Here is a 24,628-nt window from a genome sequence, read left to right on the forward strand (position 1 = left end):
GACCACAGCAGGGACACTTTAGGCACAATAATAGTCTATAATCAGTATACCACCATGGGGAAGACTGCTTCAGCTTCCCTTCCAGGAACACTGGGTTCAAGTGCTATAGTGGGTTAGAAAAGCAAAGTAACTCTTTGTTCACGTGCTCATACCTTTATTCCGGAACCTTCAGCAAGCAGCATGGTGAACTAACACTGAACTTGGTGAACAACTCAAAAACGAGTAATTGGGGTGTAATATGACAAAGCCCACACTGGTTGCATAATGCCACGAGGTTACGAGGGAGAGGGTGATTAACTGTGTGATGACTCATAGCATGCTTTGTAGAGGAGGTGATATTTGAACCGAGTCTTGACGAATGCTAACAATTTCCTGGACAGGAGGGAAGAGAGGGAGGAGCACATCAGGTAGAGAGTTTCCCTATCACTTGTATGACAATATGGAGAAGACTACATACTGTGAAACAGCTGAGTTGTCTGTTGGAGATGGAGGGGAGCAGGGTGGCAGGAGATGATACTGGAAAAAGGGTGCACCCCAACAGTCTCACAAGTCACATGTCAGCACCCACCTTCTGTGGACAACCACCTGGTGGATGTGGGTTTCTGGAAGGGATGTCAGGTTGCAGTGTGTCTGATGGATTACGGAAAGAGACTGGAGGGAGGGAGAGCAATGGAAAAGTCAGCTGTCCAGGTGAGCATCCCGGGCCTCACAAGGTCACCGTTGCGCCAGGAGGAGGCAACAGTGTGGAAGGTTCAGGAGAATAGGGTGGCCCTTTGGAGGCGGGAGTTGGAGGAAGGACCTCAGGTGGAAAATGATGCCTGTGATCCTTTGCCTTTGAAATGAACCTCACAGGAGAAGGAACATGCGTGAGAGAAGCCCCTGGGGCTCTCAGAACACGTGGGCTTGATCACCGTACAACCACTGGGTGGAGATGTCTCTGAAGCAGTTGGAAGCGTGACTCTGAAACTTACGAAGTTGTTAGCAACATCAGTGTTGGTGAACACCGCATACATCCATGCGATTACCTGAGAAGAAGATGTGACAAGGACATGCGGGCTGTGGCGAGAACCCTGGGGAGCACGAGCATTCTTGGTGGGGGGGGGGCGGGAAACAGGGGGAGTGCCAGCATAGAAGAGAAACGGCAGTCTCAGCAGTAGAAAATGTGAGTGAAGGCTTTGGTGGAAGTCGGTATAGAAGAGAAAAGACTCAGGAAGGGAGCAGACCACGGATGGAATGCTGCAAGGCTCAGTGGGAGAAAGAATGAGCAAAGGCCACAGAGGGTGGTCATTAGGTCACTGGGAGCCCTGGTGGGAACCGATTCTGTGGAGATGCCAGTCTGATTGGCATCTCGCTCCTTCCACCTTCCAGGCCTCGGCACAGCGGGCTTGTCTCCAGTCTCCCTCCCCAGGGCTTCCCCTGCTCCCTGGCTGCAGAGAACTCCGCTGCCTGCTGGCCATGCTCCTTCCCACACGCTGTCCCCATCTGGCCGCAACTGACAGGCAGAGCGATTCCCTGGTCATCCCTGGGCTTCCTTTGGTTTCAAGTGCCACCTGTCTTTCTGGCCCCTTTCTCATTCCTTGCTGCCCGCTCGAGACCCCTTGCCTTTTCACCCACCATCCCAGATGACTGGACCGAGGTGGGGGCCTTCAGCTCTGCCTCCCTCCCCAGTTCCTTCCTTCCTGGTGCTCTAGCTTCTCTGGGTGGCACTGCTTGTCTTCCAGTCATCCTGGGATCCCTGCCCCTCCCCTCCCTTCTCCATAGTCCTCTTCACGTGTGCTGTGCCCCACCTTAGTCCAAGGTCTTGTCCCAGTCTGCTGGTGGGGCTACACATCAGCTTCCCTACCCGCAGCCTCTCCCCACTCCCTTCTTTCTGGCTCCCAAAGACATCCTGATAGTCATGCCCTCCCCTTCCTCAGAGGCTCGGCTCCTTTCCTCCCTCATTTCCAGTGCCTTAGCCAGGGAATTAGGGGCACCTTTCCACCACTGTCGGGTGTGCCCACTTTGCGCTCTGGCTCAAGTGCCCTACTCACTGTCCCCCGACTAAGCCCTGTGCTTTCTGTTCTGGACATGCGTTCAGGCCAGTTTTTTTCACCTAGAGCACGCATTCATCTCTACTAGAAAATTATTTTGGAATATTGAAGATAGAAAGTTTATAAAGAATACCCTAAACATCTACGGATCCTCCACCCAGCTGAAGAGACCCCATCTTCCCTTTGCTGCGGAGGTAATCCCACTTGAAAGTTGGTATTTCTTGCTCCTGGTCACCCACACACCCCTTTCTAAACTAGAATGGACTACAGCGGATGCGTGGCAGCTAGATGAATACAGGGTTTTGGGCCTTCCAACTGAGCAGTCCTGATGAGATGAGAAACATGTTGTGCACACACCTTCCATTTTCTGATGGTTAAGTCAGAAATAGTGTGTTCTTCCTGGATTAAATGCAAGGACAAATCTCTCTGAAAGGAACACAGTGATTCCATTCTCCAGGCAGAGTATTACCCAAAGATTCTTCAGTCCCATTTAAGACCCTCTATAAGGATATGGGACACACGTTCATCTTTACTTGGTAAATGTATTTCTTTGAGGGACTAGAAAAATGAGGTCCATTTCCTTAGCTTTTCGATGGTTTACCAGTCAGTGTACAGACAGGACTTGGAGAAGTGAGTTGAATGGATGGCGGTGTGTCCGTCAGAATCTGTCTCTCAAATACGCAGTTCTGAAATGAGCTTTGGGCAGGTGCTGGGTATCGTGCCAGCTGGAAGCTGGGTGTTTAACAAGAGTGGGAGCACTTCGGTTCTGTGGTCTTCGTCATTGGCTGCAACTGGAGGTGTAAGCCTCGGACACCACCCTTGCCTTGTGGTATGGACAGTCAGAGCCACATATGTATTCTTTCCCAGAGGGAAGGCCCATCTCATTCATTACAAGGATGACTGACAAGGATTCCTATAATACTTTTCTTTTCAAGAAAGTCCATTGGAGGCTTTTCAAGATTGTTCTTTCTTGGGTTCCTCAGGCTAATAGATTTAGCAGGCTAATAGATTTAGTTTTTGTTTTGAGGGAGCTGAAATAATGCAAAAAAGACTGTAATAATAAAATATTCTCTTGTGTCTATAAGTAGGAAATTCAGCGGGAATGTGGGACCTGCACTGTAGGTATTCTGCTAAACTTCAGTCTTGAATCCTCTTACACTGCTGCTGCAAAATGAATGCTGTCTTCGGTTAAAACAATGCCTGCTGCCACCTTCGGTTCCCTTGCCCCTTGTTGCCATATCATTCCCACTTTTCCAGTTCCCAAACTTGAGAGTCTGGGGGCTACTGAACCCTGCTGTGCAAGTCCCATAGTAGATTTAATTCATTAGTCCCTTTACAAGTACAGGCTTTCAGACCTCAGGGTCTCCTTCCGCCTGGGCAGTTCTTTGGATTTCAGGTTGACTTTTTCCGTCCCCCACTGTGTCACTGACAAACCCTCCATGTTCTTTAGCAGACTGCCTCTCTTGTTCTGCTGAACAGGTAAAAGCCCTCCTCCTTGAGCTGCTTACCTGCCCCCCCCCCTGCCGCCACTACCCACTGATATCTGTTTTCACCCATCCTTTCCTCCTCTCATCTGAGAGGAAGGGACTAGTTGCGTTTTTGAAAACAAAATTCCTCTACTTGAGCCTTTTTTCCTTTGCTCTTTTACTTCCTCTGGAGTTTAGTGCCCCCCTCAGTCATTCTCTGTCTTCCAGTTGTGGTGTCTGTTGGCTCCTTTGCCCCACCCGGCCCCACAGACCTGCTCACGTCTCTATGTCTTGGATCCCTGCTACCCCCCTGCCCCAACACTACCATCCTCTTTCTTCCCCTTCTTTAGGGGACTTCTTTAAAAATTAGTCCACACTCACTGCTTCTACCTCCAGACTATTAACTCCTTTGTGTTTTGTGGTCTGACTTCTGTTCCCTATTGAAAGTCCTCTTTCAGTGCTCAATTCCAAGTGGGCTTGGTTGAGTTCTCAGCTCCTTTTAAAAGTGTATTTATTTTGGGGGAGAGAGAGAGAGAGAGAGAGAGAGAGAGAGAGGCAGACAGCAAGAGAGAGCATAGGGGAGAGGCAGAGAGAGAGAGAGGGAGAGAGAGAATCCCAAGCAGGCTCTGCACTGTCAGCACAGAGCCCTATGTGGGGCTCAATCTCACAAACTGTGAGATCATGACCCGAGCCAAAATCAAGAGTCAGACATTTAACGGACTGAGCCACCCAGGCACCCTAAGCTCTCAACTCTTTAACTTCTGTGCAGTGACAGATATTGTTGACTACTCTTTCTTTCCTCTGTAATTTTCTCCGTATTTCTTGGGTCTTCCCCCACTTCTGCCATTTTGCCTTTATTGCCACCCATTTTTTCCTTCTTACTTCCTAGATATATATTGTCCCCAGAGTTTGCTTCTTTCTCAGCTGTCAGTTGCTCTCCAGTTCTATAGCTCCGGTCCTAATCTTTCATTCCTTATTTGTTGACCATTCGAGAGGCCTCTGTGTGTCGAGCGGCCAGATGCTGTGCCAGATGCTAGGATCCAGTGGTGTGCACAGCAGACACAGTCTCTCCCTCATGAAGCTTTAGTTTTGATGGGACTGCCAGGCATTAATCAGATACTCATACCAGGTATATGACAACATGTTGTGTTGCTTGTGAGGAGCACAGGCATGCAGTTGTTTGAGAAGCCTGGGAAATTGTCCTGAGAAAGTGATGTTTCACCCCTGATCTGAAGAATGAATGTGAAAAGAAAAGAAAGGAAAGAAAACAATGAATAGGAATTCCCTAGATGTTCGGCAGAGACTGGGTGGGAGACAATGGGCAGAGAGAACAGCCCGTGAGAGGCCCTGAGAGCAGAGGGAACACGGACCGATGAGCGAGCGGGTGGCTGGGTTGGTGGTGGGAAGAACGGCAAAGAGTGAGCGGGAGGGAGAGGGGTTGGGGGCCAGATGGCCGAGACCTGGTAGATCCCGTTAAGGATGGAGGTGTTTGGAGTTGAGCAGTGAGAAGTTTTGGAAGCGCTTTAAGCAAAGGAATGATACAGCCTCAGACTGACTTTTGTAAGCGATCAGCTGTATGGAGGGCAGACTCTAAGGGGAGCAACGGTCCATGCAAAGAGGCTGCTGTGCCTATTCCAGTGGTCCAGAGAAGTTGCTGCTAGAAGTGGAGAGGGGTTGACGGACTCAAGATTGATTTAAGAGATAAACGTGGGAGACCGGATGAGGGATAACAGAGAAGGGGATGTCAAGGATGACTCCTAGGTTTCCAGCTTTTGTAACTGCGTGGATGGAGCACCAGCCACTGAGATAGGTAGACGTAATTGGGAGAGAGAAACATCACATGATTAGTTCTGGACATTCTGAGTTCAAGGGACCTTTGGAATCTCTCCCAGTTCTGTATTTCCAGCTGCCTCCTGGTTATCTATACTTGATTAATTTACCATAACCTCCAGCCCAGTGTATCTCAAAGTGAGCATGTTAATCTTTCTCTAGAACCCCTTTTTGTGTTCTTTATGTCTCTTTGTGGGACCACATCTCTCGTCTGGGCCTAAATCTGAGTCATTGTTGATGCTTCCCCAGTGGCTCATTGTCTCCTCTTCTCAAAACACATTCCATGGATCCCATTCACCCCAATCCAAACCCTGGGGTGCTCCCCAGGGAATTCCCCTGCCATCCTTTTGTAAACCTGACCTGCTTGCTTTTTTTTTCCCCCCTGCAAAATCCCCATACTTTCCCACATGTGTAGCTGATGTCACTGTTACCTGTGTTTGGAAGGCAGATCTCCCAGCTGCTATCATTCCATCCTGTAAGGATCATTTTTCACATCGCCATTGCCCCAGAACCTTCAGGAGACCCAACCGATAGGAAATTGTTTTGCTCTCCTCTGATCTCTCAGCCCATTTGTCTGGATGTGGGTGGTTTGCTTTGGTTTTTGTGGCTCTTGTACTTGCGGCCTGGCGGCATGGCTATTTGGGTACCTGTGTGTTCTCTCCCAGTCTGTGCCCTGGGCTCCGTGAGGGTGGTGCTTGCATATTGTCTCCGTGGCTCCTGGCATCCAGTGTGGCTTCTGTTACTCTGTACACACTCGAGAGAGACAGTAAATGCTTGCGTCTCTGCAGAGTTCGTGTTCTGTTTATTTCCCCACTATTTTAGATCCTTAAATGTATAGAATTTTGAGTTAGAACGGGCCTTTGAGAATTCTTAAATATTTAATGATATTTAGATAGTAACAACTCAGGTTTCTACAGAGTTAAGCTAATTTTCCTATTCCTGGATCTTCCAGTTTGGCCTGCTGGGTTATCTGATCTTGAACCTGTCTCTCGGGGAGAACATGGCAAGTAGCCTCATTAAACTATGGGTGTCTTTGGTCAGGAACTGGCTGGTTCTCCTCAGTGTCCTTTTTTCTGTTGGGTCAGAATAGTCAGAGCTATAGAGTTTCCTCCATACAAGGACAAAGGACAGTGAGGTCTCCTCTCACTTTAAATTTTTTTTACTTTTTTGGTTGCATTCTTGCTTCCTTGTTGATGTTAGAGTATGAGACTTTTATTTAGTATCTCATCTGTGTATTTTTAGATCTAACTGTAAGTTTGGTATTTAAGCATATAGTTGGACACTCCTAAATCTCAGTCTAAACAGACTGCCTGATCGTGTGTTTCTATTTTATGTTATTCTTAATTTTTTAAATATTTTTTATTTATTTTTGAGAGAGAGAGACAGACAGACAGAGGGAGACAGAGTGTGAGCCGGGGAGGGGCAGAGAGAGAAAGGGAAGACAGAGAATCCGAAGCAGGCTGCAGGCTCTGAGCTGTCAGCACAGAGCCCGATGGGCCTCGAACTCACAAACCACGAGATCATGACCTGAGCCAAAGTCGGACGCTTAACCAACAGAGGCACTTCGGCACCCCTGATAGTTTTCAATAACTAGATTGTATGGAGAGGTAAATACGTTATAATATGCAGCTACAAATGTATAGTTACTGAGTACTGTCTCCTTTTCTCTAGGCACTTGGGTTTGAGTCATGTAGAGAGGTGTCTTTCCCCACGGCAACAACTATAACCTGCGTCCTTATGGGTACAAAGAGACCTCTAGCTGTTTGCAAGGGCGTACTGATCCACATTTGTAGAATACGGTTATATCTTCCAAATGCTAAAATAGTCTTCGTGATCGTAATAATAACTTCCTTTGTTTTGTAGCTACCAAATGACAGGCACCATGCCAGGTGCTTAAGTCCGTGATCTTTAATCATCCCTACTTGACAGGAAAATGTGGCCAAGAGGTACCATCACTTGCCAAAGCCATTCAGCTAATAAATGCCAAAGCTCTACTTTGAACCAATTTTGTGCAACATAAGAGCTTGTGCTCTTTTCTCTACACTGTGATAACTGTGCTCTTATGTTTCCTTTACCTTTTTATTTTGAAATAATGATGAACGCTCAAGAACTTGGAAAACTAGTACAATACCTATAGCCCCTCCAATAACTATGCTGCTTGATCACAACCAGGAAATTTATGGCACAATACAGTCGACTGAGACCCTGACTACTTGAATTTCACCCGTGTTTCATGCACTCATGTTTTCATGTTTCTGCATACAATCCTATGACATTTGATCCCATGTATCATGTAACCACGCACTAGCAATCAAGAAAAACAGCCATTTTGCCAGTGTGAAAGAACTTCCTCATGCTGCCCCTGTATAGCCACACCCTACTTCCCCTCGACCCCTGACAACCACTCCTCTGTTCTCCATCTCTACAATTTTGTCACTTCAAGAATGTCCTAAGTCGACTCCTATAGTGTGTGACCTTTGGACATTGGCCTCATCCACTCAAGCATGATGCTCCAAAGAGCCTTCCAGGTTGGTGTGTGTGTCCATAGTTCATCCTTTTTTGTAGCTGGGTTGTATTCCATGGCATGGATGTACCACATTCTTAGACTTTTTGAATTTTTAGAACACCTATAAGCTGTATTCATATTTTATAAAGAAATGCTTAGTTTTTCTATTATATAAAGGAGAAGGATTGGAAGTAAAACTTCAGCTTTCCTTGTATCCCCCAAAAGGATATCTTCTAAAGAACGAAAATTCAGTGAGCACCTTTAAAACATTTTCTTTATTATCAAAGTAATCACCGCAATAAAGGAAGTATTGGATTTAAAAAACCTGTGTAGGTCTCCCTTTGTCCATGTGGCTTTTACGTTACTGTAGCCCGTGTAGTTTGTATGCTGCTGCTTCCCACGTAAGCTTATTTTTCCACGTACTGTAATTATTTTAGTAGCTGCATGCTTAGTCCATCACATTGACGAGTGGTAATTTTCTCCACCCCGATGTCCACCTCCGGCTCCATTGAGCATCTTCACATATACAGTGTTCTTCCTGTCGTGCGATAGCTGGAGCCAAGCTCTTAAGAATGCTTAAGAGTCAGAAGGCAGGAGCATTTGGCTCTTTTGATGGGTGTTCCCAGAGCTTGGCTCAAATGTCAGCCCTTCCCCGTATTTCCTAAGCAAGCCACAGAAGCTTTTGAAAGCTTTGATTGCCATGTCAGGAACCGGGAGTAGTACGCCAGCATCTGGAATGGTTGTGAGGACAAAATCAGAAAGATGGCGTGCACGATGCCCTGCCCCTGTACACCTGGCACAGGCGGGTTTCTCTGTGCATGGCGGCTGCCGTCGTCTCGTGATGCTTGTGGTGTGACTTCACTAATGTGGTTCTGTCTTGCCAGCAGTTGTATGGACCCCTCGCACCCAGCGGTGGGGAAGGAATGATGGAGAGGCACGGCTATGCACTCAGGCTCTTCTACTTCGTGAAGTGCGCCCCTGCCTAAGCTAGGCGCTCCTTCCAGATGTCTGGTTTCTAGCGTGGGGAATATAGACCTATGAATTTCGGCAGACAGAGTGAAGCAAGTGACATAGCAGCAATCTGAATCAAATGTTCTAGAACTTCAGAGGAAGGAGTGGTCAACTCTAATTAGGAAGCAATGCTTTGTTAGAGGTGATGTTTGCTGAGCCAGGGCTTGAGCCACGGGGAGAAGACATCTGGTAGTTGGGAAGGATAGAAGATCCGGGGCAAAGAGAACACCGTGCCGTGTTTGAGGACTGCTGAAGGTATTCACTTCGCCAGAGTGCAGAACGGTGTGGGAGAAAGGCCTGCAGAGACCAGGTGGATGTGACACCATGGGGCCCTTGAAATTGTGTGCCTGGGAGTTTAGTCTTTATTCTATAGGCCATGCAGAATGGCACATGTTTGGGGATGCATTTTGATTGCATAACTGGCTGTTGTAATGCTCACTCTTTCACGTGTGATCTGTATCCTATTTTTGTTTATAAAAAGTGGTAAAAGGGCCAAGGTAAAATGCCCTAAAGCATATGTTCTTTTTTTAACAGACGTTTTTGATGTTTTAATGATACTGACAGAGATACTGACTTCTGCGTTTTTGTCCATTACAGGATTCTGCTCTAATACTTGATGTTCCTCTGGGTGTGATCTCCAGAATTGAAAAAATGGGAGGCGCGACAAGTAGAGGAGAAAATTCCTATGGTCTAGATATTACTTGTAAAGTAAGAGATTCAGTACTTTCTTGTGTGAAAAAAAGACACATTACTGTTGAATGATAAGTAAAGGTCAATGGGGGCTTAGAAAAAAATAATCAAAGACCCTTGTTCCTCTAAGGCCCTAGAAAGAATGGTTCTTCCTCAGGTCGAGCTTCCAAAACCGCCTGGGGAAATAGTTCCTATGAAAGAGTCCTGCTGTTGTCAGCATGTGTGAGGACTAACACCTGTCCTTCTGTCAGCTTGACTGAATAGGAAGAAAACTTCATAGATAGAATTTTCACACTCTCTAGTCTTTGCCCGAGTCTGCTCCTGGTGTCCCTTTATGTGATGTGTTGCCAGCTGGACATCTTCACACCCTGAAAGGAAAGAGAAATGCAAGAGATTCTACCCTCTGTGAACAGGCTGCGCCTCTAACAACCTCTCTAACAGTGGTCTATCATGTTGCTTTGGCGTGGTGGGTGGCAGGGATTTAATGGGAACAAAATTCACTCAGCAGTAATAGTAACACTTCAGTGAGCCTCTGTGTTAGTCCACACACGTGCCAAGTGCTTTCCGTTCAGTCCTCAGGGCAATGCTCGGAGATGGACAATGGTGTCTCCACTTTATAGTTGTGAAGCCTGAGCATAAGAAGAGTTAAGTAACTGAGCTAAGATCACCCAACAAATGGCAAGGTTGGGATCCAAATACAACGAGATGGTCATTTTGCAAACAACAGGATAAACCTTCTGGAAAGAAAACTTCCTTTCCAGGGATTAAGGATCAGAAGACTACAATCTGAATCGAGTAATAAAATAGAATAATAACAGAATAGAAGAGAATAATGGCCAATCCCAGAAAGAGCTAGAAGGGGTTTGGAGGTCATCTGTCCCAGTGGTTCTCACAGCTAGATCTGGAAGGTGTGGCCTTTGCTCAGGCACTTTGATTTCTTAAAACTAATCTCCTATGATTTTGTTTTGATTATGAATGTGGTACATTTGTTTTATTACCTCCAGTTTATAAAAGATGAAGACTAGTACACTCCATCACGAAGCAAAGGATTGTGTCACCATTAGACCTGAACTGAAATTCTCCGTCACTCCCCACCTTGGCTTTTTTTTTGTTTTTGTTTTTTGGGGGTTTTTTTTTGGTGTTTTTCTTTAAATTTAATTTAATGTTTTTAAATTTACATCCAAATTAGCATATAGTGCAACAATGATTTCAGGAGTAGATTCCTTAATTCCCCTTACCCATTTAGCCCATCCCCCCTCCCACAACCCCTCCAGTAACCCTCTATTCTCCATATTTAAGAGTCTCTTCTGTGTTGTCCCCCTCCCTGTTTTTATATTATTTTTGCTTCCCTTCCCTTATGTTCATCTGTTTTGTCTCTTAAAGTCCTCATATGAGTGATGTCATATGATATTTGTCTTTCTCTGACTAATTTTGCTTAGCATAATACCCTCCAGTTCCATCCAAGTAGTTGCAAGTGGTTTTTGGTTTTTGTTTTAATCCAAGCTACCTTAAATTCCTTATTTATGATCCCAGCTACTGTCTTCACTTTGGGGCCTAGAAATACAAGGATTTACTTTTAAGGAAGGTTTTTGCATTTTGCATAAAAGGATCCATGGGAGTATAGAGTTTCCTATCACAGTACTCAAGAGAAAATGGGGTTGCTCTATCGAGAGTTTTGAAAGTGACTTTCATTCTGATAGAATTTTTTTAAAAGTCCTATTTGTTGCCTTATCAGTAGGAAGAATTTTGTATTTAAACATTAGTCCCCCCAAAATTAATAAGACAGAGCACATTTCCCCCTTTGACTGCTTATTATAAAAACAAAGAGCTTAGGAACAACTCCACCAGGCATCACTTGCAAATGTTACACACATGTTTCTCAGTATTAGCATTCAGCCCAAAGATGATGGCCTAGAACACTTGTGGCTCAGCCTCTTAATTCCATTCTCTCCCTGGGAATGGCGATATCTCAAGAGTCCAATCCCATGTTCATAGAACAGACCTGAAGGTGATAGAAAGGGACCCTGCTGGGTCCAAGGCGGATGCTTCTGTCTTTCGGAGGTCAGCTCCAGCTGGCATCAAGAAGCATCGTGCAGCTGTTACTCTACTGACACGGGTAGTTCTGAGCCCCCCAAATTTGGTCCTATCGGCTCTACACGTGGGGATTTTGGCTTGCCAGTAGCGTCTTTCACCCTGGGGAGGCAAGTCCCAGTGGGTGTCATCTAGCAGCAGAGGAGAACGTAGCTCTGAATATGCGAATTTTTAGCCAGGTGCCACAGGAGCCCCTGTTGACACCTTGGAGCCTTAAGGAAAAAAAAAAAAAAAAAGAGCAAGCCAAATCTTACCATCACAGAACCTCCTCTCTTCTTTCATGCCGCACCCCCGTTTACTCGCTTTAAAGACAGCCTGGTATTTCGAGGTCAGCGGTGATGGGTGTTGTTTCTATAGAAATGTGTTATAGAAATGATGTGTCTGTAAATCAGCCCCTTGGTGTTGGTGCAATGGGGGGATGTTCACTTGGACTCACTACAGCGAGGCTTGGTGGATCATCACAGGACCCACTTGTCAAACAGGCCGAGGGTCTGACTGTCCAGTCCTTCTGCCACAAGGCTCTTTGTCAGGTGCCTCTTCCCTGACAAGTCAGGCTCTCAGGAGACCAGGTGGAACTTACCACTTAGGATCGGCTCAGATTTCTTTTGCAGATTTGGTGAGCTGCTGCCTGTGAGTCATTTGCCTTTTCCGTTTCAATTTTCTTGTTGGCAAGATGAGGTAGTAATTCTTTCTGTCCTTTAATTACGTCTGAATCAGATGGCAACAAGAAGTTGCTTGAATCACTTGTGCTTTGGCACAGTGAAAGTAGTTGTTTGAATCACTGATAGATCAAAATAAATGGTTATCCAGAAATGGTCTAATTTCTGGCCAAGTGGTGAAGAGCAGTGAGATTCTGGCGTTATCATCTGACCCTGGGCTGTTAGGAGGGAAGTTCTGTGCGGGTCTTTCAGCCTCGTGGATCCTTGGCGATCCAGGGCTGTGCTCATGGCTCGGTTGCAGACCCTTTCAAACCATGTCATCCCAGTGAGATGATTATTCCCTTTTATTTGACTACTTCTTCGCATCACGAGCCAGCAACTAATAACCCAGTTTTCTTGGAATATGTTGTGAATCGGTTTTTGGATTTTATTCAGTTATGTGCTTTTAAAAACAAAAGCACAGAATCCTGTAGCTGGCAAGGCCCAGCAGATGCCATCTGTGTACAGAGTAAGCAATCTTGGGTCACTCATCAGAGGTCTTAGGGTCCAGTTCTTTATACCGCCTCTGCTGCCAGTGGCATTCTGGGATGTCTTTTATATGGCAAGGAGCTTGCTAGTCCTTCATGCCAAAGACTTACGAAGCTTTAAATGTGCTCCTGAGATAATAAATGAAAAAGCACTTTGAAACAAATATAAAGATGGTGATGTCCAAGACGAAGTACCCCAGGGTCCAGCACAGGGCTCGTTTTTTTGTAGCTGAAAGCACAGTGCAGAATGTGCCGGTTTTAGTGTTCAGCCATCACTTGGTCACAGCACCATGATCAACTTAAGAGACAGCCTAAAACCCCTCACTTCAAAGAGAAGACAGAATGTTCTATAAAAACAACTTGATATATAAGGGAGCACTTTTGGTTTGGGTTTGGTTTAAAAGAAGGTTTTCTTATCAAAGAGCTACATATTAGAAGCTGTTTTTACAATCCAGGTTTGAGCATTGATTTTTAGTTCCTGGAAGCATAGGGGTCCTTCACTGTGGTTTATCTGGAACTCTGTGCAAGTCAACTCGATAGGAAGAATACGTCCCATTGCTTTGCATGAGCACTTACTGTGACAAGCATTTCCTGAACTGTTAGACTTGAAAGTAGCAGGAAGCAGAGGGAGAGAGCTTCCGTGTTTTCCTGACATGTTTGACAATTTTGAGATTACATGTGATAGCAGGTACACATTTGAAAAGTTCTATGAATAAAACACTCTTTTGTGATGAAAATACCGCAGCAGCCAGTTGGAGCAGATAGACACCATAGAGGGTGTGCAAGGCAGGGTGTGATTTTTCTCGTTACAAAATGATTGTAGCTCTGTCTTCTTTTTAGCACTAGTTGCTTTGTTTTTACATTCGTGACTACGATGGGGAGTGTTTTGAGGTGTTCTTAAACTGGATATTTCAAAATACCACACAAAGCAAAGTGATTTTCTTAGTAATCTCGATTAATTGTCCTTTCAGGTAAGTGAATCTTCCACTCCTTTAGTTGAATAGATTTTTTGCTAAGGAATGTCACTTTATTTGAAGACTGAACTGTCGAATCTGTCTGCCCCCTAGGACATGAGGAACCTGAGGTTTGCGCTGAAACAGGAAGGCCACAGCAGAAGGGATATGTTTGACATTCTCACGAGATACGCCTTTCCCCTGGCACACAGTCTGGTAAATTCCAGGGTTCTCCCCAGCACTGGGGGGCTGTTGGGAGTCTACTCTTTCATCTTACGCTCTGTGCTGTACTTCCCGGCATGATACATATGCCAGGACGTTTATTAAAGATGATTGAATTGTTCCGGGGGTGGGGAGGGGGCAGGCCTCTCCTCCGCTAGTCCATGTGGGATGGCTCACCCCAGGTGACTGGAGCATCACCCTGGGCAGCCTGTGCTCTCCCCCCACCCAGGGCGCCCCCCGCCTTGGCTCACCCTCTTTAAAAGGCATGAGGTTGCGAGGCGGGCCGTTGGCACCTTCCTTTCTCCATTGTGCCTGGCTTGCACCTCTTCTCCCCTCTCCTGCCCTGCTCTAGTCTAAGCAAACTTGGAGGCAAACACCTGCTACGGGGACGGCAAGGAAGTAATTCTTATAAATATAAATATAAATATAAATATAAATATAAATATAAATATGCGCCTTTGCTTTGAGTCTAGGATGAGTATGCCACTGTGTAGACAAGGGGATCAAGGAGATCATTTGATTTTTGTTTTCTTTTTAATAATTGTTTATTTTTGAGAGACACAGAGAGAGAAACAGCATGAGCAGGGAAGGGGCAGAGAGAGAGAGAGACAGAGAGAGAGGGAGGGAGACACAGAATCTGAAGCAGGCTCCATCCAAGCTTCGAGCCATCAGCACAGAGCCCAACGTGGGGCCCGAACCCACGAATCGTGAGATCATGACCTGAGCTGGAGTTGGACGCTCAACTGACTGAGCCACCCAGGTGCCCCTGAAGGAGATCATTTGTAATGTAGCCCTTCTCCCTGAGGCCGTCTTTTAGGGCTTTTTGGCAATAGAGGCCTGAGGTTTGTTTGTTTGTTTTTCTAGTGAGACAAGGTTCCTCTCTTCCCAGATTTCATCGACAGTTGTTTTGGCCCAAGGAAATTCATGGTTGATGGAAGGGACAATTATACAAAGACTGGAGGTCTAGAAAGATATGAAGAACTCATGAGTCATGTGTTGATTACAGATTCACATGTAATGCTTTAAACAAATGTAATGATACAGAGTTGAACACGTTTTCAGCCTTTTCTCAGTTTTTGATTAAATGTGGGTTTGAAAACCTATTTAAGAACTAAACAATTTCCTTAACTATTAGGGCTAATAGAGTTTTATGGGAACACATCTTTGGAATATGAACGTGTGAATGTAAGTCTAATCCACGAAAATGCAGTTAGGGGGTGTGTTCTGTCTTAGGCTTTGCATATCTGGCCCGAAATAATCAGAAATTTGCTCCTATAAGTCCATCTCTCTGGCATCTTTTGTCTCTTTTAGGGTTTACTCCCCTAAAAAGTCAGTTCTTACACCAACTTTCTCCTAAACTACTGTCCCATCTCTCTCCTCTATCCAAAGTTCTGGAAAGAATAGTCTGTTCTCCTCTCCAGTTTATTCATTCCTCCAGCCCATTTCAGTATCTACCTTTCAAAAAAATTTTTCTTAATGTTTATTTATTTTTGACACAGAGAGACAGAGAGAGAGAGAGAGAGAGAGAGAGAGAGAGAGAGAGAGCATGAGTGGGGGAGGGGCAGAGAGAGAGAGGGAGACACAGAATCCGAAGCAGGCTCCAGGCTCTGAGCTGTCAGCACAGAGCCCGACGCGGGGCTCGAACTCACAGACCATGAGATCATGACCTGAGCCGAAGTCGGACGCTCAGCCGACTGAGCCACCCAGGCGCCCCCAGTATCTACCTTTATTGCAGGTACCTTTTTGGAACTCAAGCTCTTAGTGGCCAAATCTAGTGGCTCACTTCAGTCTTTATTCTGTTTGATCTTCCCTCAAAATTCACCAGTTTTGAGCACCCGTTCTAGCAAGTCCTGGTTTCTGTGTTATTCTGCCAACTTGACTGCCCTTCCCAGTCTCCACTGCCCCTGTCTTTTCCTTGGTGGACCATCTCGGTGCTGGTCTGCTCTCAGACACCTTCTCCTGTTACGCACTTTGCCTTGATGGTTTTGTTTCGTCCCATAGTGTAGGCCGCCACTGCTGTATTGGTGATTTCAAAATCTAGCCCTGACGCTGGCCTCCAGTGAATCTAACAAGCCTAATTCTCAAACATCTTCCTGTGGAAGTCCATGAGAATCACAAGCTTGTTGTCTCTCCCGACCTTTTTGCAGCTCACCAGACCTGTTCTTCAGCCTACATGTCCCTCAGTCGGGAGGATCCTCACTTGCTCAGGATCGAGAGTTTGTAGTTAGCTGTCTTATTCCCTTGCTGCCTTGCCACCCATAGCTACATCCATTCCAAATCTTAGAGGTTCTACTTACTAGTAACTCTCACATATTTCTTCCCATTTCTGCTTGTGCTTCCTCTTTTAAGCCATGCTTCCTAACTGGCTTCTGTTCTTTCACTTTCTCTCCTTCCAATTTACTCTTCACGGTGTTGCCAGTTGTTTTTAATGGAACTACAATGATGTCAGTCCGTCCGACTCTCCACACACATGCACACACAAAATGCTCAGTGACTTCCCGTGGCTTATACCCTGCGCTCCGCCGTGTGCTCCTCTGGTATACATGGAGCTTTCGCAGCGTGGAGTCTTTGGTTTTTCTATCCCCTTTACCAGCAGGCTTCCTGTCTCTTTAAAGCCCATCCTCCACCACCTCGCTCAGCCCTAAGTCCTTTTACATACTGTGTGCATCCCTCACCGCCCCCTGTAGGGTTGGTCTGGCCTCTCACTTGTTAGACTTTGCAGGTCCCTCCATTAAAGCACTTACCTCAGTCTGCCTTACGTAATAATTATGTAGTAATTGCCTACCTCCTGCTCTACTATGGGCTTATCAAGGCGGGGACCAGCCTTTATTTTTCTCACCTCAGCATAATGACTTCTGCATGGGAGTTGTATAATGATGGCTTTTTTATGGAATTCAGGGCTAGTAGAAAGTGAAGGAAAAATCCATTTTATGGAAATGAATGGGATGCATTTCTGGACGTTGTGGATGGAGCTCAGCCGCCTAGGATCGCAAGTTGCTGCCACTGGAGCAATCCCCAGAGGGGTTGATTCCTCAGGTCTGTGGTACTTCACCGTAGCTCTTGTACCTGTGCTAGAAATCACTACGTCTTCCTTGGGAAGTCAGTAAAGTGACAAACTTGAGAAAAAATGTGAGCCTGATTGCTTATACAGAGTTTTAGGAAATTACATTCTCTAAGTTTTAACCACTAAAAGTCAGCTTTAAAAAAAAAAGTTAAACTAGTCATCAAATCAATACAAGACAAGATACAGCTAAAAACTGATCAGCTATTAGCATGGCTTTTGGAATATCCGTTCCTGCTCTGCAAGTTGACATGTACAGCCGCCTCATGACTTCATTTCAGGGCACTGTGTTGAGTGGCGTCAGGGAGCAGAGGGCGCAAATGAGGAGTGGTTGCTACCTCGTACTATTCACAGATGTGACACAAAAGATAGGACACACATGTGTGGCCCCGATATGGAACTGTTCCATATCCCACCTTTTTTGAATCTGGAAAAGTGGCCCGAGCAAGGAGACAGAAGCCAGTTGGTAGGGATCTAAAGAAAGAGTTGGTGGTGTTTAAAAAACAAAGGGGTATCAGCTGGGTTGAGGGAAGAAGTGTTTCACTTAGAACCCGAGAAAGGTGAATGAATATATTTGGGTGCAGGGGAGAGGAGCCTTGCCTCTTTTCAAGGCAAGAGAGAGAAGGGATCTTTCTGGAGCAGGATCCCTGGGGAAGGCTGAAGGGGACGGGGTGAAGCCCAGTTGGTGGGGCAGTTTGGGAAAGGAGAAGGGACAAATTCCTCTGAGACAGGAGGGAAAGAAAAGTTTGCACACTGCCACAGTGGGGAATGTGAGAGTGTGCCAGAAAGGGATTTTCTGGAAGCCCTAATCTAAGCCTGATTGCATTAAACAATACAAAGGGCCCTGCTTGAAAAATATCACTTTGTTAACATTGTTGAAACTGGTAAATCAGCTGCAGATTATCTCAGTGAATTTTTTTTTATTGTAAGCATTTGAGGCCACAAGTAATCTTGCTGTTGTATCCATGAAATGGTGTATGGAGGCCAGGAGACCTAGGTTCGAAATCCAGCCATGGGGTGAACAGTGTACCAGGGGGCTTTTTGCTTTCCGACCACCCCTTTAGCTCTGTCTTGCCTCCTTCCTCAGTAGTATTTTCACCATGTAGTGTGTTCACGTTAGGACTTAAACTTTGTTTTTTTATTTGTTTCAAATTTTTATTTAAATTTTAGTTAGTTAACATATAGTGTAATATTGGTTTCAGGTGTAGAATTTAGTCATTCATCACTTACATACAACACCCAGTGCTGCTGATAACAAGTGCCCTCCTTAATGCCCATCCCCTGCCCCCCTCCCTCTATCAACTCTATCGTTAAGAGTCTCTTGTGGTTTGTTTCCCTCTCTTTTTTGCTCCTTCCCCTATGTTCGTCTGTTTTGTTTCTTAAACTCCACACATGAGTGAAATCATATGGTGCTTGTCTTTCTCTGACTTATTTCACTTAGCAGAATACACTCTAGCTCCATCCACATCATTGCAAATGGCAAGATTTCATTCTTTTTGGTGGCTGAGTAGTATTCCATTGTGTGTATGTGTCTGTGTCTGTACACATACATACATACACCACATCTTCTTTATCCATTCATCAGTCGGTGGACATTTGGGCTCTTTCCATACTTTGGCTATTGTTGATAGCGCTGTTATAGACATCGGGTGCATGTGTCCCTTCGAATCTGTATTTTTATATCCTTTCTATCCTTCCTAGCAGTGCAATTGCTGGGTTGTAGGGTAGTTCTGTTTTTAAGTTTTTAAGGGAACCTCCATACTGTTTTCCAGGGTGCTACACCAGTTTGCATTCCCACCAACAGTGTAACTGGGTTCCCCTTTCTCCACATCCTCGCCAACACCTGTTGTTGCGACCTAAACTATGAATTGAACTTGAGCAGTTTAGCCACCCACAGTCGACCCCAACCCATTAATTCGATTGTTTCTATATTATGTCAATCCATTAAGACTTGAACATTGTTCTTGTAGCATTTTCCACTTCAGCCAAAGTGTTTATTTTCTTGCTTTATTTTTGTTTTGCCTGACAAACGCTAGAAATTGTATTTTTACAAACTGCATTGTAAATGCTACTTCTAGGTAAATGATATATTTTTATAAAAAATGTGACCACACTTCTGACTTAACTTTTTGAAGGCAGGAACAAAAATTATACATAGGAACAGAGCCTGATAGCACTACAGAATAGAGTACGTAATCATTGGGGTGATTTGCTCCATGCCGAAATTCTTCTTTCATTGATTTCCTTTATTGTTTGCTCATTTGTTACTCCGTTGGGATAACCAGACAGAATATAAATTTTAGATGAGTGTTTAATTGTTAATCCCAACGCACCATTGAGTCATGAACTCAATTTATTAGTTTCCAACTAGCATTTTTAAATTGAGTAGAAGAGAAAATGTTAACAGCACAGTACCTAATACAGGTACGTATGGTTTGGTCAAATGTTTGTTTCAGAGGTGTGTGTGTGTGTACAGGGTCAGGGGGAGTGTAACGTGTATGGTTTTCTGTTTATCATCATCTAGAAAGCTTGAAAAACAGTCTTTGAGGTAATGGCAGAATATGTAGAATAAAATGCTCTTTAACTTAATTTAGGCATTAATAAAGTCACTTCTATCTGTTTTTACCACTGTAGGCTGTACTGTCTTGAGTTTTGTTGCAGTGAATGGCTTGAGTTTTGACAAAAATCCTGGGGTGTAAACTCACATAGGGAAGTGGAGAGCTGGAAGGAGTAGAGTCTGGGACCTGGTCGCCAGGTTCATGGCAGCCGCTGATGAGGGAGAGGCAGACAGAGGACTTGTTTACAGAGCCCTTCTGGTGTGGGGTCACGAGTACATGCCATGCCGTCCAGCGGCCCGTGTCTGAATCTGGCTCAGTCGCATACCTGCTTGGCAACTTTGGAAGCCACGTAATATTTATGTGCTTCAGTGTTCTCATCTGTAATGAGGATAATAACAGTCTCTACCCCATAGAGTTTTTATGAGGATTAAATGTAAACTGTTTACAACAGTGCCTGGCACGCAATAAGTGCCCTTTTGGTGTCAGCTGTGCAGTCGTGCACCATTTTCCCAGCAGGTGCAAAGAAGGATGATTACCCCAACACACTTTTGTTCCCCAGAACATTAATAAAGTAATTGTGATAATATGTGAGACACTTTAAGTCCCTTAAAACAAAGATGCCATATAGATAAGGTTACTGTTCTTAACAAACCACCGATTGTACTTTGATAAAGGATTAATTGAAAGTGTTAAATTTCGGTGTGTCAAATCCAAAAAGCATCTTGAAATGTGAATGAGGGGCGGCAGTGATACTCTTCAGAAATGGTTTTCCGGTGTTGCTTTCTTTCCATCTTTTGACCCCACGTAGGCCTCCTGCTTTCCGGGTGGCACAGCTCACCCGGGTGTGTGTCCCTGTGCTTTGTACTTTTCTGTGCCGTTCTAGATGAAGCTCTCGAACACTGCACGGTTTCTTGCCTCTTGTTGCTCTGTGAGCTCATCAGCACCCAGGTAGTTTCAAAGGTTGGCAGTGTCTCGTTTGTTTTCGTACACTTGACCTTCCTGTGGGCAGTAGGAATAGGCACAGGAGAGGAGACTCTGGCTGTGCTTTTGAGAGAAACAGCTGGGTCTCAAAGCCTTTTCCATGGATACTAGCAGCCTTCCGGGGACCGATGGCGTGGCATCTGCTACGGTGAGCAGCATAGGAGGACAGAGTGTTAAAAATGGCTGCACCTTTAGGACAGGGCCTGTCTGAATTTGCAGGTGTCTGGGGCTCCTGCCTTTGCTTCTGAGTCTTTAGCACTCTCTTCCTTTTGGCCAGCTTTGGTGAGCCACATCGAATCTGGTATCTGGCTGAAGCACTGTCCCGGTTCTACCTTGTGTCCTCTCTGGCTCAAGTCCAGTTGTACTTGCTTATAAAAATGACAATGTACACATTGTGGGGGTGCACATCTGTTCTGATGACTTGAATGAGAGGTGTAAATAGTCCTGTGGATAGGCTATTAAAAACAAGGGTGCTTGGGGCGCCTGGGTGGCGCAGTTGGTTAAGCGTCCGACTTCAGCCAGGTCACGATCTTGCGGTCCGTGAGTTCAAGCCCTGCGTTGGGCTCTGGGCTGATGGCTCGGAGCCTGGAGCCTGTTTCCGATTCTGTGTCTCCCTCTCTCTCTGCCCCTCGCCCGTTCATGCTCTGTCTCTCTCTGTCCCAAAAATAAATAAACGTTGAAAAAAAAAAAAACAAAAACAAGGGTACTTTTCCCTGGGCCTTTGTTTTCCAGTCCAGAATTGGGGAAATTTTTATAAATTGCTTTGAGATTTTAAAAATTTCAGACTGAAATTTAGTGGACTCTTACTTCCCAGGCTGACCACAGGATAAAAGCACACAGCTCATTTTCAGAAGGCAATTGAAATGAGAAGCAGTACTGTGTGTAGACACACACACACGCACGCACGCATGCACACCCCTACACACCTACCTCTACCTGTCTTTCAGCCTAGATGTGGCTTTAGGACTGAAGAATGTCTTAGTTCTCAAGTTTCTTTGTGCCCAGGACTCTTTTTTCTTTCTTGGATAAGCAGTAAATGTGTGCCAATTGAGGGTCTCCTCGTGCCTCCTGCCGCCTCCAAGACTTGGCCTTGGTCTCTGTCAGTCTCTTTCTTCTCCCTGCTCTCCATCTCCTGGAACCGTGCTCCCAGCTGGGCTGTCCCCGCAGTGCCACCCCCATTCAGAAGTCTAGTGTTCACTGCCTGCCTGCACGTCCTTGGCAGCCGCTCACTTCACAGCTCACCTGACTTCTCGCCCTCCTACTGCAGGGAACCTGTGCTTTTGAACGTGACTCAAGACCCTGTAAGTTCTCAAGCCACTGCTCCTTTCAGGGGTTTGTTTGTTTGTTTGTTTGTTTTTTAACTACTGAGTAGCTATAAGAAAATGTTTGTAAAACATATGTAAAGTATAAAGAAGTATGCGATCTGGAACATCCATCTGTCTCCCAGGATATCATGTCTTTGACTTCATTCACCACGGCTCTCTGCAGCCCGGCCTGGTCTGCTGGCTTCTGGTTTGCTGGCTCGAGGTGCCTAGTTTCCCAGGCTGTTTTGTGATTTTTGCCGGTGAGCTCCTATTCCTTGGACCTTTATGGGAATCCTCTGAGGCCAGGATTGAAGGCAGTTTGGCATTTCCTTCCACCAGGCATCTTAGGGCACCACAAATGGGGGATGGTTACAGATTAGATTCTCTGCCTGATGTCTTCTGGGCCATCCGACTTTTATGAGTTTGGGCTACGAATTGGTTAAATTTGCTGCCGTGTGGCTACAAATTCCTGGTGGGGGACAGCAGTAGAGATTTTTTTCTCCCTTAATTAACACCAATAATCTAGACAGGTAAGTTCCTTGGAGTCTCAGGGGGCCAGTTCCTATTTGTGCTTAACCCTGAGGTTGTAGCACTTGGGAGGCCAGCCTGTACAGGAGCTCATTTCCAGTTTGATGCCCATCCTAGCATCTGGGTGGGCCTGGGGCTTTATGTCCTTATGTCCTATCTCTTGGACCCCAAGAGGCCATGGAAACCAATTCCGTGAGTACCCTGAGGTAAAAGCCCATGCTTTCGTCTTGGTCTCTGAGTTCCTGTTTGTGGCTAGTTTTTAGCTTCTGCGTATTTATTCCTCCCCAGCCAGCTCATCGGAGCATTTTTAGAAAGGTTTCTGTTTTATCCAGCATCGTTAGATGTTCTCAACAGAAGGCTCACTTAGGGCATCTGTACCATCACACTTCCAGATACCTCTCCGTGTGGCTTCTGAGATCTGAAGGGCCTGGTCCTCTGCCTCTTTAGCTTCTTTTCAGCTTCTTTGGCTTCCTTGCGCTAAGTGTGGGTTTTCTAGAAAAATCCATCCTTCCCCTCCTCCTCGCTCTATGCCATCCCCTCATCAGTCTCTCTTCCCCTCAGGTCTTCCAGCACTGCCTGTCTGGGCATGACTTGCACATCCAAAGCTTCATGTTTCCCTTTCGTGGCTCCATAACTTCAACTGACACCTAAACATTTGTCTAAAATTAATCTCTTCTCTTTCCCTTAAACCTACTCATTTGTGCTCCCAGTTTCTTGTGCTGTCTTCCCCTCCTCCAAAATCCAGGCCACTCGAAGATTTCCCTTTTCCTGAACATTTACTGAAGCCAGCCTGACTTGGTTCAGGTTTTCATCTCCTCTTTTCTCAACTGCCGAGATGGTACTTAAACTAGTTGCCGTGCTTCCTTTTTGTCTCCGATCTGGTCCAGCCCTGCACGTGCTGTCTGTTGCTTCCCTCTCCCCCGGACACGACTCACATTCCCTTGCCCCTAAAACTTCGCCAGTCCCTCCCTCTCAGTCAGTGTCAGTGCAAACTTCTATCTCCCTCATTTTGTGTGTGGCCTCACCTCTCAACTGTCCCCACTTTTTTCTACCCCCTCCTATGCTCTGGTGTTTGCTGATGGCCTCATATTCTTGGAGTTTGGGTCCCATTTGGGCCTTTTTGTCACATCATTGTTATTACCATGTCCAAAGTCATCTTACCCTTCCAGGCCCCTCTCTCCAGAAGTAACCTAGGCATTCTCTGGAGCCCCAGGTGCTTTATCTGTACCTCTCATGGCACTTAACTGCTCTCCTCTTTACACGATTGATAGTTGTGCCTCCTTGTCACTCTCCTTTGGAGGATTTCTAACCCCTTACAGACAGTACCTGGGTCTTACTCGTCTTTTTGTATACTTAATACCTTGTTCATAGTAGGCCCTTGGTAAATGTTTGTTGAATTAATATACTAAGGTCAGTAGAGTGAATAAATTAAGAACCAGCAGCAACCAAGTCATCAATAAGAATATTCCGTTGAGAAAGGGCATTTATTCAACAAGTACTACTTTAAAATTTTGAAAATAGGCCATATATGACCGTAGTTGAAAATTCAGGAAGTATAAAAGGTATCGTTGTGGACCAAATGTGTGTGTCCTTCCCAAATCATACTTTGAAGCCCTAACCCACCAGTGTGATGGATGATATTTGGAGGTTGGGCTTTTGAGAGGTGTAGGTTTAGATGAGGTCCTGGAGGTGGAGCCCCATGATGGTATTAGTGACCTTGGAGGAAAAGCGATGGACCAGAGCTGGTTGGCTGCCCTCTGTAGACCAGGAAGTGGGTCTCACCAGAACCCGACCATGCTGGCTCCTGGACTTTACGCTTCACAGCCTCCAGAATTGTGAGAAATAAATGTTCACTGTTTTAGGCCCCCAGTCTGTGGTAACTTGTTATGCTAGCCAGAGCTAACTAAGACAGGCATGTAGTAAAAATCTCTCCCTCCCAGCACTGTTCGCCCATCTCTTTCCCCTCCTCACAGACACCCAGGGTTGTCACTCTGTTAATGTCCACTCAGTGATGGTTTAGGCCTGTTCATGCAACTTGTTAGTTGTATTCTTTCCCCCTTTGACCCTAGCAATAGTATGCTATATGTGCCCTTCCATACCTTGATTTTAAATTTACCAGTACATATCACCTAATAATGGACTTCTTCATCCTATTTATGGCCATATAGTACTCTGTTGACCGTACCATACTTTAGGGAGTTCTCTATTGAC

General features: G+C 45.5%; 1 protein-coding gene across 6 annotated transcripts in view; it reads left to right on the forward strand.

Annotated features, from left to right (window-relative positions):
• MTM1 (myotubularin 1) overlaps positions 1–24,628 on the forward strand; it is a 98,254-nt gene that overhangs the window by 32,274 nt on the left and 41,352 nt on the right. For 3 of the 6 annotated variants that reach the window (XM_023249466.2, XM_023249468.2, XM_004000974.5), the window contains 2 exons: positions 9,441–9,551; positions 13,878–13,979. The exons of 1 other annotated variant lie outside the window; for it this stretch is intronic. In XM_023249466.2, the coding sequence (XP_023105234.1) occupies positions 9,441–9,551; positions 13,878–13,979 (213 nt within the window). Of the gene's footprint in view, positions 1–7,189; positions 7,855–9,440; positions 9,552–13,877; positions 13,980–24,628 lie in introns of all 6 variants that reach the window. 2 more of the 6 variants (XM_045050410.1, XM_023249467.2) reach the window with 2 other exon arrangements.

Source organism: Felis catus, chromosome X (assembly GCF_018350175.1).
Source record: "Felis catus isolate Fca126 chromosome X, F.catus_Fca126_mat1.0, whole genome shotgun sequence".
NCBI classification, from domain to species: Eukaryota; Metazoa; Chordata; class Mammalia; order Carnivora; family Felidae; genus Felis; species Felis catus.